Genomic DNA, 15,707 nt, shown 5'->3' with positions numbered 1-15,707 from the left:
TCACCAAAATTTTTATATTTTTATTCAATTCCGACGATTCACTGGGGATTTTCTTTCCTTTCATTCACGAAAAGTTTCTTAATCTTAAAAGCTTTATAATACAGTAATAACCTAACTTTCATAAAGATCCGATGTTGTTCACCTTTCGATTCTTTATAATTGTAACCAACGTTTCACCTGCTACATCTCTGTGTCGCCAGCGAGTCTGCTGCGTGCAAACTAAACAATGGAATGTTTCTTTGGGCGGTTTAATTTGACTCCCGATCCACAATTACAGGGAGGCAGGCCCTTTCGGAGTTCCGTGTCAAAGGCGCAAACCCGACCCTCACTACTCCGACCAATTTGCTAATGAAAAGGTCGCGCCTTCCGACCCGCGCCGACGTGTGGCGTACACTGCCGCTCTCACTGGGCGAGTGTGCCGCGGGCTCCTCGCAAGCCGGCAATGAATGAGCCGCCGAGACAAAGGAGAGGCCGAATGGCGGCGCTGCGGAGGAACGTCGACTCAAATTTGTCAGTTTTGTCGCTTTCGAAAGCTAATGTATTCGTAAAGTTTGCCAAAGCCGACTCATCGGGTAGTCTCGGAGGAAAAACGGGGTGTTCCTAATGGAAACAAGTTTGGAATTCGTCAATGGATTACAGAGGCGGGAGGTGACGAGCCGGCCGACCCGGATTACACGATGGATTTCAGTAATTACTCGGCCGGATCAGTAAATAGATTAAGCTCTACGTGCGACGAATTTGTCGCCTCAACTACCTAACTGCTCACGATGTCTCAATACAAATAAATTACATTAGTTTTTCTACCGAACTAATCTTTTCTCAAACAGAAGACCCATTTAGGCACGTTTGGGATTTGCTAAATTCACTATTTGCCGTAGTATTCTTGGAATTATCACGAGACTGTTAACAAGTTTATTTTCGGTTCACGAGGAGTTAGTGAGAACACTCGGCTCTATCTGTATAATTATCCGCCTATAAATAATTCCGTTCAAGAAACTTGGGTCTCAGTTGTCTGGTTAATAATTCAGGAACAATTACACCACTAAACCATCTGTTGGTTGGAACAAAGGGCTGAACGTGTAGCGAGTTGTATTGACGGGGCGGAACGGGCGCAGGCGCCGGTTGTTTGCGGCTACATTTTTTGCTCATTAAATATGTGTAACGAAAGAATAATGGACCTGGAACATATACTCGTGAACGCTACGTACTGTGTCTCAGCGCTAATAAATGTGGGTAACTTTCAGCAAAAACCCGAGTCCGTGGGCGGTTGATGAATGTGGGGATATGAGCCGGTGAAAGATAGTTTATCGTTCGAAAAATGCAAAGCTTGGCAAAAGTATTACGATACATATTATTATAGTTTTATACATGAAGGATAAATTATCAGTTTAAATATAACTAAGTTTTAGTTATTATTTTAATTAATTAAAAATAATTACGTATTTAATGTGAATCAGACCTTAGGCCCAGTTTATGGACCCGAAAAATATTTTCTTTTTAGTTATTCTGAAGTGCTCTATGAACTATAAACGCGTCATTATTTTCTGAATGTAAAATAAACGCGGACCTCAGAAGTTCCGCAGCGACCAACTAAATCATTTGCGAACTTCTCAACTTATATTAACCCCAATAGTTGAAGTAATTCGCTGTCAAAGTGTTAATTAAAAATAGTATTTCGCGGGAAAACATTCCCACTGGGTCGGTTGGAACTCAACTTACACTGGCTCGCCAAAGTTAATTAATTACCCGTTGAAAGAGTTCTTGACAACACAGCGCTACAGCGCCGCTAAACAGCGCTGACGTAATATGTATATTCTCGAGGCATAGACCCAGAAACCATCTCATGACCCAAAGCTTGGGGAGGCGTCAATACCAATAATCGGACGGGTTATCGCAAAGAGCAAGTACGAAAATATCATTTATTTCTTGAGAGATCACTTGGAACATAATAATTTTATTTTTTGTGACAATTACGATACGCACCTACTTGACGTCTATAATTATTATGTAATACCTACATCATACCAGCCAAATGTTATAATAATATAGACTGGTCTAGTAAAAACCGAGCGCAATTTGGTTCCGTGTCTGTGTGTCTTTCAATTGCTCCTCATAATTAGCGCTGAAAGAGTTCATTCTCTCCACTATCAAGCGCTTTCATCGCGGCCACATGCCAAAGTAAAAAGTTAACAGTAGGTTATCTTAATAAAAGCGTCTCACGCAACTATTCGTACGTTATCTGTAGGTTAACTACTTGGATTGCAGGTGTTTTTTGGATTTGTATGAAGAAGGCCTACTGTTCTCTCTATACTATAATAGTTCGTTTAACATACAATATACGCACTGCTACATACTTACCTGGTATGTCCACGTGTACCTCTCCCCGACCCGGGGGAATAGAGCAGTTACTGAGAAATCCTATTGTTCAAGTGCAGGCTCTGTTTAATTTAGTTGCTCTGTTTTACTTAGGCGAATATGTTTTTGTAAAATATTAGAATTTTGTTAACGTAACATTTTTATATGCGTCATTTTTTTTGTTTTTGACGTTTTAAGCTTGACGATAGTAAGTTATTCAAACTCTTTTATAATAAATTTACATTTTATACAGTACCGGGTCCAGATATTTTAAGGAAGGCATGTGTTCAGCATTGGGACATAGTACGTATGGGTAGGTTGTTTATGTTATATTTTACGGTAGTGAATTTTACCGCCATAATAATTAAACATCAATCTATCACAGTAAACACGCTAACAGCACAACTGAACACCGATAAAAGCACGCATTAATCCGCTTTTGTTCCTTGTAACAATTTCGTTTCAACAGAGTCTCAGATCTGGGGCATTAATCTCTTCACAAGCGCTTACACGTTCAAGCCACTCGACGTGTTGTTTATTTTATCTGTGCTTTGAAGGGGGAGTACCGGGGAAGTTGCCGGCTTGACTTCCAATTTTATGTGTTTACGTGCGCGCGGATTGGAAGCACGAGCTAGCGACTCTATTAGACGTACTCACACGTCCCCCCTATCTATCGGCGATGTTTGAGGTACATCGCGTGGGTATTATGAAGTTGCTATGTTTGTTTTATCGGCCAAAGCAATGTACGTCGACTGTGTAAGTTAGCGAGCAGATAATGTGTATCAGAATGAGTTGGGGTACTAAAAGCTGCATGCTTGGATTGTAATTTGAAGTATGTGTTAGAACTTTTGTCTGGGTATTAAACTAGTACCTATATATTTACTTACAAATGTGACACAAATTATAGATGATAATGTACGTGGCAATAAAAATGGCTCAGATGACGCCATCATCAATAACCAAAATGGAGTAACGTTCGTTCATAAAAGCCAAGCAAGACAGTAACCTGCTGTGACACTGGCAGTAAAAGCCGATGATAATTTATGGCGTGACGTCACAAAACATCCTGATTTACACGCGCCGATAAAACGGATATTTACGGGATTGCCAAAAAGCGGTAAAAGCCATACCGTGTATTTGTCTGGTTTACGATCCCGGCGCGGCCTAGTCTAGTGTTAGAGGCCTTTGTGTCCGTATCGGGGGCTCAGACAACCGACCGTGTGTACACCGAGGCAGCCGCAAGCGCTGGCTCACGGCGGAAATTGAGACTGACTCAGCTAATATAATAACCTCGTCAAACGTCCGAAGCCACATGCTCCAAAAGTCTCAACGCATGCCAGCGACTACATTTAGTAAAATTTCCCTAGCCCAGAAGGCCCGTTGCACTTATTTTCCTTTGTCTAGCCTTTTGTCTTTGGAGGAAACGAGCTAAAAGCACGCTAAAAGCCGCTGTATTCAAAGTCATTCGCAGTTAGGAACTGTCTTGTGTAATTACACTATGATGTCCTAATACTGTGCAGCATAACGGAAATAAGTTGTAATGGTTTCAAGTTGAATGAAAACAAGACCTGGGGAAAAAATAATACTTAAATAAATACAAAAGAAAATTAATATTCATAATAAGCGGGTAAAATTACAATACTTAATATTTTACCTTCAAAATTTACCTCTCATTTTATTTTCCATTATTTTGCGAAAATCATTGTTATGATACCTACTTGTCTTTTTTTCTCATTTGGGTTATGAGTGCGAGACAATTCTAAGTCAAAAATTATGAGGTCAATGACCGATGTCATCACCCTAATGTCCTTATTATTTGTTCACTAAGAAATAAAATAGATATTAAAATTATTATATTTCGTTTCCGAAATAATTCGAATAGATTTCCGTGGTCTCTGCCTACCCCAACTGGAAATATACTTGATCTTATGTTAGTATGTATGTGTAAACTTCTCCTGTGTGTTGTTCCAGACTGCCTGCACCTGCAGCTGTACCGCGACCCGAAGGACCGGTTCAAGAAGGGGCAGACGAAGGCGTCACTCTCCCTCCAGCAGTTCCTCGGGTTCGAGTCCGGGTTCACGCTGGACAAGGAGTCCAACACCATCGCCATCATCTGCCGCGACCTCGTCGTCGTGCTCGCCTTCGAGACGCGCGAGCGGCTCATCGCTTGGCAGGTGAGGGATACTTTTTCTTCTTCCTGGAGTGAAGTGGAGTGATGTGATCCAGCCGGTTCCGGCTACGGCAACTGCTTCAACTCCAACGTGCATACACGTCTTGTACCTCCATGGAGTACCTACTGTAGAAGTCAACGTCTTCTTCAGACAACGAAATATTTTTAAAACAAATCAGCTTAAAGGAGCCGAAGTTACTTTTATCAGCACCGCCTACACTGGCTACTTCCCAGTCAGTTATGCATACCCACAGAGGGATTGGATCTTTCCTAATTATAACGACAGACCATTACAGCTACACCTGTGGGGGAAAGGCTAAGAACTTCGTTTCACAGGAGGTCACTAGTTGTCTTTTGTTTACTTGTGGCTCTGCGATCGAAACATAATAACCTCCACATAGTACGCGACGTATTCGTTCCGCCATATTGATAAAGAGAAGTAATATAACGATTTCATTTTGACTGCTTTAATGCTCTAACATCAATGATGGTAAACACTTTTCTCCTCCCCAGGTGAAAGTGGGCAGCCAGCTGGGCAGCTCCCGCGAGTTCCTGGTGCTGGTGGGGGGCGGCGGGGGCGCGGGTGGCGGGGGAGGGGGGTCCCGGCGGCTGGCGGCCGGGCCGGCGCGGCTGCACCTGCAGGGGAGGCGGTTCGCGCTCACCAGCGGGGTCCCGCCGCGGCTTGTTGGGCTTTGGGAAATTGCGCACTTGAGGTTAGTGACACGGCACCTACACAACATAAACACCTTGTGAACGTCTCACTGCTAGCAGTCATCCTCTTAATCAACCGGTGGAGTATGGAGCATATTCCACCCGATCCTCAGAGTTTTTAGGCTGCCGAAGATCACAGAATTTAGAATAGAATAGAATAGAAATAGTTTAATTTGAACTTTAACTCGACTAAGGTATTATTTTTAATACAATGAACAATCTGTAACCTGATCGCTAATCATAATATCTATCTTCGAAATCTATTTAAGATGTGCCAACCCCGATCGGGGTTAATAATTACGTGCGTCAATTTCGTCTGCCCGTACGGTGAATTTTTAGTTACCTATTAATTATTATTTGCTCTAGAATCTTTCAAGTAACTTATACTATAAAATCCATCCATCTAGAAAGAAAAATATATTATCAAATTTTAAGCAAGTACTTATTATCATTGTGAAAAAATTAACAAAATAAAATAAAGATCTTACCTTAATAAAATTAATTAACTTTAAGTAAGTAGACACCCTTTCTTGCTTGAGTGCTGTATAAATACGAATTCAATTTTTAATGTGGTCTACTTAATTTTGTAAAGGGTAAAAGGTGAGCTCAAACGAATTTTATTTCTAAAGGTCCTCATTGAATTAATATAATTTGATGGCTAGATCTACGACGACGGTGAAACCACATCGTATTTTATAAATCGAAGTTTCACTTTTACTGTTACAATGTAAGTTTCAAAAGATTTTCAAATTATTTTCGTGTAAGTTTATCCGTTTAATCATGTTTTTTCTAGCCAAAACTAGTTTTTACGACGAACCTTGGTTCCTAAAAATTCGTAAAAATTTAAAAACCTATAAGAGATAAAGAAGCTTCGTTATCAAATCGCTTAGGTTAGATAAATACGCTGATAACAGTAGCGCATGAGGCAAGCGTGTCACGGCAGTGGCCAGCCAGCGCCAGGTCCAAATTCTAGTTTAACCAACGTACAACTATTTTAACTAGGGAAAATTGGTATTACTAAAAACGAGTTTTGACTGCTTCATATTCTTTATAGAAACTGGATCGGAATTAGGAAACCATAACTTGATTGACAGACGCTATAATTCGTGTGCATCGCCAATCAAACATAAACTACGCAATAAAATTAGATCATTCACTTGTCCATAAACTATACGACTGCGGCCACTTTATGTATAGTCTCAGCTTGCGAAATAATAAACCTTATAGCACACTACATGGTTTATTGCGATGGTATACTGCGGTGTATCACCAGTCTGCCGCCGGCGCACAGTAATGGCCGCCGACTTCCGCCCCGCCCGCCATCTTGTCTCCGCGCCGCGTGAAATGGTGGCCTCCGCGCCATCTTGCCCGACTTGGCGACTCTCTCTGCCAACTTTTCGTCCCAAATACGATAATGCGTTTCTGTATTTATCGCCAGCTGGATAATAATTTTTGCAATTCATTTTAAGTCAGTCGTGAATATTGTTTAAAACGAGCCGGAACGAGACTTTTTTTGTTATGTTGGCAAATGTGCAGATCGTATTTAGCAGAAGACTACTTACGCATACAAGTTACAGTTTATGAGTAAGTAATGAATCTCCCAAACTGTATACTCGTTTGCTTAATTTTAGTTATTCAGTAATCAGAGCGCCAGTTCACGAGTTCAGTTCCGTAAAATAATTTCAACATGAAGCTTTTACTGTGAGGTCGTACAGTTAGGAAGGAAGCAGCACATGAGTTAGCTAAACCGCACTCTAAACTAAGCGCCAACTGCGCTTTTTGGAGGACACCCTTAAACGAGACGACACCAACCCGCGAATAGTTGAACGAAAGAGATGGAATATAAATGTAGACGGAATATAATTTGCTTCATGAATAAATGCAGGAGTAGGACATCTCTGATGAAAGTTAAAGTATTCGGAGCAAGAGTTAGGGAAACTTTTAGCCTTTGATGGATTAAATTGCAATAGATAAGAGAGACTCGGGTTTAAGCGAGGATTAGGATCTGTTGGAGATTTAGTAGACTTTGAACGTTCAAAGTTTTTATTTTATATGAATGTTATGTAATGTAATGTGTTACGCAGACGTTACGGCGTGGTGGAGGGTCGATTTTGCTTCGAGGGGGGGTCCCTGTGCGGCAAAGGGGAGGGGCTGCACGTGCTCATCACAGACCAGGCACAGGAGATCACTGACGCCTTCGACCTCGCCGCCCGGGGGAACCTCACGCAACGATCTGCTACCTCCAGGAAAAGTACAGGTAACATTTTTTACTTGTATTATTAGAGAACCATTCAATTACAACCCTGATACAAGGGTTGGTGAGATCGGTCATCTACCTTACAATTTACACGATAGAAGATGATTTGTTAACCATAGTAGTGAACGATACAATCACTTAATGACAAGCCTGAAAGAAATGAAATGTTTTCATTTTAAGTTTAATATTATGTGATTTGAATAATATTATTATTCTAATTTCTAAATGTACTAAAGTAATTTTCATAAATATCTATTGTGATTTTCAACAATAGCCGTCTTGATGACATAATTCATAAAAAAATCTTTACCCAGGTGCAGACAAGACTCGGCCCAGCACTAGAATGTCAGATTTGAACACGGACCAGTCGCTGCCCGACACCGCCAGCGGCTTGTACGAAGAGAACTTCTTCGGAGAGGACTGTGGCCGCGTTTCGCCGTACTGGATGTCTGACGAGAGGCGCGGCAGTGAGGACCCTGACTTTGGAAGACACGACAGCGACATCGGTGCCAAGCCTCCCTGGGGCGCTGCTGATCACGTTACTTTAGAGCGCTGCTCCAACTGTCTCACAAAGCTTGGAGTATCCCGCTCCTCCACCGTCGCCCTCTCCCCCACCACACACTTCAACCCGGCCTGGACTATGGAAGCGGTCCCCGAAAGCAGCTCCGATAGCTCCTCAAACAACACAGAATATTTAACCCCGCGAATGATAAGAAAGAGCCTTGAAGCCTGCCAATGCAAAGATAATCCTCCACAAAGGCCGCCGAAGCCGGGACACTTTGAAACGAAGAAACCACCCGCGCTATTGCCGTCTCAATGCGCATGCGTAAATGAGAATAATTATCCTATCAACAATCCTAAAGTAGGACCCTATGAAAATTACGATGTTCCTAAAGCCACACATGTTGAACCGGTAAGTGTTGGTTATTACTACATTTATATATTTTTTGTCTTGATTACATAGAAACAAATGTATTTTTGTTTCTTATAAACACAAGAAACCTTTTTGTTTCAGGTGGACAACGCCGAGTACTACGATACACCGAAACGAATAAAGCAAGCATTAGCTGAAGATCTTTTTCAGGTCACCAAGAGTACCTCGCCGGGCTCATTGGTCTTACAGAAGAAATGTGGATGTATACTTAAGTTTGGGTCCCGGAAGAAACCTGTAATTGTAGAATGTGAAGAAAATCTTCAGCCAGTAGAATGTCCATGTCAAAAGGTCACAAACTGGGCAAACAATTTAATCAGTCTTCCCTATTGTAAACGAGAAATCACTAGCGAGAAAGTCAATACTGAAATACTCACGACGCAGAAATCAGAAGAAATGGCTATCTACGCCACCGTAGACATGTCCAGAAAAACCAACAGACAAAGTGGAACTGTCTCAGAGAAAGATTCTACAGAAGAGACCTTAAAAGATTCAGCATTTACTAACTATCAAAATTTAGAACCAGTCCACGATCACGATGTAGGACCGTATGCAAATTATGAAAACCTTGAGTTCGCATTATCTTTGGAATATTACGAAAATGCAAAAGATTTACTAAAAAAAGCAGGTGTCACGCAAAATGAATTGGATGCATTGAGTGCGAATGTAGACATCGCTTCTTCAATACTGCCCAAAAAACCTCGCGTATGTACAAAATGTGGTCACGCACAACAACATAAAAATCAAGAGTCACAGAAAAATAAAAGTGACGAATATCTTCTCATGGAGCCTTCTAGAGACGTAAAGCGTGATCTCTGTCGAACAGTTGCACCCAACCCGGGGTATACTCCGATGTCGCCTAACCCAAACTGGTCGCAAAGCCTGAAACATCCGATGCATAAACTACACAAAGTAGAAATAGAAAAATCTTTAAGTATACCCGCACTCAGCGGAGGCAACAGGACACAAAGTTTCGACGAGAGTTGCTCAAACAACAATAAGGAAGCGATACAAAAGCGGTCGAGTTCAGTAGATTCGGCGCGACTTCTCGAAGATCTCAAAGAATTTGACAGCAGCATCGGCAGTCACGCCACGTCCTCGTCTCTCGAAACTTTACGGAACATGGCGATAGAGAACCGACGATCCTCAACCCCGTGCGATAACGACAGGGAATGTTACGACTGCTGCAAGTCCTCTGGATCCGAAAACAAAACTTCCGAAGAGAGTCCCTCTAAAGACGTTCCACACTTACGAAATAAACTAATGGATAATGCACAGATAAAGAGGTCGTCAAGTGTCCCGTGCAAGTCTGGCGGAAACAGAGACTCGTCGAGTTCAAACGACTCCGGCGTGTCGAGTTGTTCGATGAAGCACGGCGGGGAGTTCAACGAATTCGAGATGCCGCTCACGTCGGGGCACTCGCGGTACCAGTACATGCTACACAGGCGGATGCGCGGCAATCTGAGTGGGTGCCTGCACTCGTCGCTGCCGCGGAAGTCCAAGTCGTCGGACCCGCTGCGCGACCAGTCCATGCAGCTGTACAAGGGCGCAGTGCCCGCCAAGTCGTCCTCAGCTGAGGCGGAAGTACCCGTCCTACCTCCGAAACAATTCAAAGGTAATTTTCCGGATCATTTAACGCCTTTGATCCATTTCCGTGCCGTATTTATTTGAGTGTTCTTCCCGATTACAAAAATAAAGCCAAAAGATTGCGGCTCAATACGACTAAAGAAATAAATGGGTTCACTCCCGGCGGGCCGGTTTGTAATTATTGAACGGAGTCAGTCGGCGTTATCGCCGTTTTCATTTTCTGTAGAAAATTACTGAAATTCTGAGTTACAAAGGAATCCGTACCTTTCATCTTTATTCTCCATTACTGTGGTAGTTTTGATTGCGAATTACGATAATGATTATTTATTTCGGCTGGAAATGAGGTTTGTCGGGACCAAATGAGCAGTGAATGTAATTTGCAGGTGTCCTGGACACACACAGCACGTCGAGCGGCACGTCGGACATGTCCGACTACATCGAGACGCTGTCGCTGACCTCGTCGCACTCCTCGTCTGACACACAGTCCGTCATGAGGTATGCAGCCGGCGAGAGTGAGGCTTCAACTTGTAAAGGAACTTGTATTTCAATTACGCAGAAATACTAATTTACAAAGTACTAGTTAATTAATGCCAAGGAGCTCCGAAATGAAATTAAAACTTTTCATCTTAAGCCTTGACGCTGGATTCAGTAATAAAGAGCAACATTCCAAGTGATTCCGGCTCATAATCCAACTTAAATAAAAGAATTTCTCACTTGCTCCTACAATTTTCAGACATTATTTTTTTATTTTCGTGTTGTTTTAAATTTTTTCTGCTTTTTGAAGTTTCCACGGTTTCTTTAGAATGCTTTTATGTGTTTTTTTATTTACTTTTAATTTGGTTAAAACTACGATTGTTGTCGGGCAGCCAACGAGTAAATTACGTCAGATTTTTCTGAGAAAACTTTTGAATTTGTTATCGCAGTATTTATAAACTGTGAAGTTTGCATGCCTCAGGCTTTAATGGCGCTAATAAGTGCGTGTTATGGTTTCAGAATGGGCCGCCAGCCGACGAGCACGCTGCGGCCGCGCTCCGGCAAGGAGTACCACAACCTGGATCCCGGCATCACCTCCCTGTACAAGACCCCGCACGACCTCGCCAATTACACCAACCTGCCCTAGACACACCGACAGACGTACTTTGTTGACTAATTATATTTATGACAGATAGGCTGTATCTATACAAAGTTTACGAACAGCAAACCAGATTGCTAGGGTAAAAAAAGAGTTTTTTGTGAAAATAATCAGTCGATCAAAATTAGAAAAACAGGATTATAGTGGTATTTAAAAATTAAATCTTTGTACCTTTTTTCTCAAAATAAGTAAACATTAAAAATATGAATTGTACAGATGTGAAGAAACTTAGAAGTAACATTTGTATTGTGAACCAACAAACGGTAACAAGTGTAAAGCTACAAGTTACGAGACTAGATCCGAACGCGATTGTTATTAAAATGAACTCGAAAGTAAAACATTACAATGACAATGGCAACTCGAATAATTATTTCTAACTTTTTAACAAAGACGAGCGAAACACGCCGGAACACCGCTGCTTTTCGTTCTCGTTATTAATTTTATCGCAGAAAAGACTGAATTTTACATTTTAATTAGCTTCTTTTTATATTGAACTGTTTATTTTACCATTGAAATGGAACGTATCTAGTCACAGATCCAGTGAACCTTGTATCATATATTTGTAAGTACCTACAGATAAGAAAAATATCGTATCAGAATTTAAACTTGTACAAAAACGGGGTAAATTTATTAAACAACGATTTAAACAGTGTAGTCTTAGATTGTAAAGACATTTTGTACGACGTTTGATTAATCGTATTTATCCTGTACATTGTATACTTAATGTTATACGTCAGCAATAATATAGTTCCGGGATAGAGGCTGTGTGATCGCCCACTACCCGGCTGTCGTCGTGGTGTCCAATGTTCGTAACTGCGGACATTAACCACACTAATATTATGTAAAGTTACTATACGTCTTGTTATCGACACACTAACCAGCCTTCCAAACCAAGTTTTTAGCAAGCAAATTGAACATTAGAAAGATTTTATTAAATATTCAAACTTTTTCTTAGAAAAAATCATTTGTTACACATTCATCTCCATTTCCGACTTCCCATTAGTTTGACACTGCTTTTTAAGAATGCGAAATCTTTGAATAATGATGACATATCGACAGAAACAAGGCTAAGTGTCGACAAGCGGGTGGTGTGGTGATCGATCACGGCCGCGGCCGGGGCGACGTGCAATACACTCTTGTGAACCGGCGGCCGCTTGTATTGCGAACTAACTCTTACAAAGTGACCTATAAATCTTATAAAACTCCTATCCTCTACTACTTATGTTACCTTCAACGCTGCTCGGCATATTATCTAGGTTGATGTAAATTAACAGTTTCAGTCAGAAAAAAACCTCTTTCGCTCGTGCTATCGTGGCCGACAGCGAACTATTACTATCAGATGATACGAGTAATTCGTATAAATGGGTCATGTATAACAATTACTACTGTCTATTGTTGTAACTAGCTTTATCAACGATTATCCAAGAATGACGGGCTAAATAGCAGACCTGGGGGGTCAAGAAGGCCACATCGAAGCAATTCATCTAAAAAAGCAATATTGCAATGTGACATTTGCGCATATAAAAGTAAGTGCGCACATATATTGTTTTTTTTAAATGAATTGCTTCCATGTGGCCTTTCTAACCCCCCTGCATGAGAAGCCTACACCCAGCAGTGGGCCTTCACGACGTGATGACGTAAGCAATGCAAGCGCGCTGCGCCGGAGTAATGTATCCGTAGTAATCTCGCTAGATGTATACCATACGACTGTATTTCATCCTCCACTCTAAAATGTTACCTATACATATGAATAAACTTATAGTAATTTGTCATGGGATTTTTATTTATACCTGAAATGCTGCTAATTTGGTCTGCCATGATTTTTGATACCTGATAAGTGGCTAAACGGCAGTTATGGAAATATTCACATAGAAAATGGCATCCCTACTGCGTGGCCGATAGAAGATACGCTTTAATTATGTCAAACAACATGTTTTAAATGCTTCACAACAGAATATATTAATTTATTAACATGCACAGTGAGTGTAACAACATCACGTAGAGATTACCCGAGACACACACAGCATTAGTGTCAGTGTTTTTAGGTGGCGAGTCATAAAGCAGCGTTATCTGAGGTTGTGCTATCTGCTAATGTATGCGTCGGTGCATACTGGTGCGGCATACCGGCTGCAGGCTGGGGGGGGGGAGGCATCCGGCTATCTATGCAGATGCTTAAGGTGGGGGAATGTATGCACGGTCGGGTACTAAGAGCCTCGGCTGCGTGAAGATTTGAATTTAGAATATTTTTGAATTGATTGGAAATATAAATGCAGATTTTCATAAGTAGCCCAGCAATCAAAAAAATAGCTATAAAGAGCGGGTGCGGTTTGCATTTTGGCATTTTGGAAAACGAAGACGGGGATTTTTCAATTGGTATATTTTCTGATTTTTATTTTGTGAGGGTACTTTTAGTTTTTGATATTTATAAATAAATAATTTTATTTCCTGCTATTTTTGTCAAATGAAATCAAATGTACTTTATTGCACACAAACAAAACATACTAAAATATTTAAATATACTGTTATCTTGAAATAAAAATTAGCACACATCGAAATTATTATCGTTCCTTTTACAATTCATCCACAGGATAGGCAAAGGTACTACATTATTCAGCCTAAATCGGTTAGTTTAGTATGCTACCACAGCGCACGAGCCGAGCGAGCGAAGCGAGTGTGTCATGACAGCGGCCGGCGAAGTACGGGAACCGAACCGCTATGCATTAAAACACTATTTGGTAAAACAAATCGTTCCTTCCTTTATAAGAAAATTGACAATATTCGTAAAAAGTCGACCGTTTTCTTAAAAAAAATGCAAAGGCAACTTAATACAGTCAGACTTCTATTAGTATACACTTTATTAGTGATAGTCTCAAAAATTAAAGCTTCATCACAAAATAAATAGGTACTCACTACTTTTTTAACGGTTAAAATACTCCCCGTTGATCAGCATATTTCGTTTTCTTAAATTCCGGAGGCAGAACAGACGGACTTTTACCATAATTTGGTAGATCATTTTGCATTTTGCCTGTACAATCAAGTCATAATAATGGATTTTAATAATTATGGTCGCGATAATAAAAAAAGCTCAAATTGAATCGATTATTTGTTCGAGTTCGAATCAAGTTCATAACGTCTGTCTTGTACCGCGTTTTTATAAGCTATTTTATGATTGAAGCATTCTACCTTATTGTTGGAATTTCGACCAATAGCAGAGCGTTTGCAGTTATCACGTCATGCATACGATTGCTGCTGCTGCGGCGACTGCAGCGCCTCTGGTGGCGGCGTCCAGTACATCGCCGGTTTTGTGAGGCACGTCGAAATGCCCGGGAAAAATATATTTCTCTCAATATACCTACGTAAAGAAATCCTAACGCGAGTGATAATAATAACAGATTTTTATGGACTTTATGTGGTGTAGTGACAATTGTGGTATGTGAAAATGTTAGAACTATGCACTCTCGTGTCTCCTAGAGCTCGTTGCCGGGCCAGCCAGGTGGTGAGCGTAGAATCTGCACATTATGCTGTAAGGTAAGATTTTTTATATTTCACTTTCTTAAATTGTTGCAAAATTTATTTAATTTCTTTATATAGCGTATCGTTCTCGTCGACACACGTTTACTTTGTAGATTTCGTCACAATATGTAGTAATCCATACAAATGTCATAGGAAATTTTCGCTTCGACGTTTTGAAAACAGTATTTCGTGTGATTAGGTTGCCAGATGGCAACCTAATAAGTAGGCTAGATAGCCTATTGGTGAAATACCTACTTATTTATTCTGTTTACTAGTAAGTACACAATAAGTAAGTACTTGAGTTTCTGACAAGACTATTCAGTCGTAAACTTGATAACATACTCTTATATAAATTTATGGTTGATAAAGTTTTCACAAAATTCATTTTTGAAGCTGCATAGTTCACTGGTTTACGACGAAAAATGGTAATATCAAGAAAACCAATTTCCTATTAACGATCTCCGATAATTTTGAGACTTCCTCGTATACGTAAACCGTGTTTTATAGACACTGAATCTCAAGCAAATAAGGTAATAAAAACGCTGTTAATAAAAGCTATTACACTCAATATTATGATAGGAATTTCTAGGCTGAAAAATAAGTGATTCAAAACACATTCCTGTTACAACAATAACCGTTTCACAGGGGAAAAATTCTGAATACGAAATTTTAATCAAGAAAATGAAAGCATAGCTTCCGGTATTGTTTCAAGACAAAGCATCGGGGATGGGATGTTGTATAAAAATATCTGATTCCAGTGATGGAAGGATCGCGATAGATAACGATGACTTACCCCGCCACACAGAGCGTGGAACGAATACCCGCGAGGTACGAATTTACAATACAAATTACTGAATGAGTCTTGTTCATAAATTATAAATTTAATAAATTAATCATAAATTACACAAAAGTATGTGATTGTTTTCTATTTATCAAAATATCGTTTTATTCTGATACGCCATCTTGGTTATTACCAAACAAACAAACAAACACAAACTTACAAAAACAAACAAACAAGTAAGTACAAACTTACGTGTCTATCCTAAGTCGT

At 40.4% G+C, this 15,707-nt stretch overlaps 1 protein-coding gene across 1 annotated transcript in view; it reads left to right on the top strand.

Annotated features, from left to right (window-relative positions):
* The window catches only part of LOC126373950 (uncharacterized), a 549,982-nt gene extending 537,071 nt beyond the window's left edge, over window positions 1-12,911 (top strand). The window contains exons 4-10 of the mRNA XM_050020336.1: window positions 4,327-4,529; window positions 5,039-5,238; window positions 7,321-7,493; window positions 7,808-8,406; window positions 8,509-10,039; window positions 10,395-10,506; window positions 11,005-12,911. Coding sequence (XP_049876293.1) covers window positions 4,327-4,529; window positions 5,039-5,238; window positions 7,321-7,493; window positions 7,808-8,406; window positions 8,509-10,039; window positions 10,395-10,506; window positions 11,005-11,131 — 2,945 coding nt within the window. The 3' untranslated portion in view covers window positions 11,132-12,911. The remainder of the gene's footprint in view (window positions 1-4,326; window positions 4,530-5,038; window positions 5,239-7,320; window positions 7,494-7,807; window positions 8,407-8,508; window positions 10,040-10,394; window positions 10,507-11,004) is intronic.
* The last annotated feature ends 2,796 nt before the right edge of the window (window positions 12,912-15,707 follow it).

The sequence above is a fragment of the Pectinophora gossypiella genome, chromosome 16, assembly GCF_024362695.1.
Source record: "Pectinophora gossypiella chromosome 16, ilPecGoss1.1, whole genome shotgun sequence".
Lineage (NCBI taxonomy): Eukaryota > Metazoa > Arthropoda > Insecta > Lepidoptera > Gelechiidae > Pectinophora > Pectinophora gossypiella.
The sequence above is the reverse complement of the archived record's forward strand: the minus strand, read 5'-3'. Positions and strand labels throughout refer to the sequence as shown.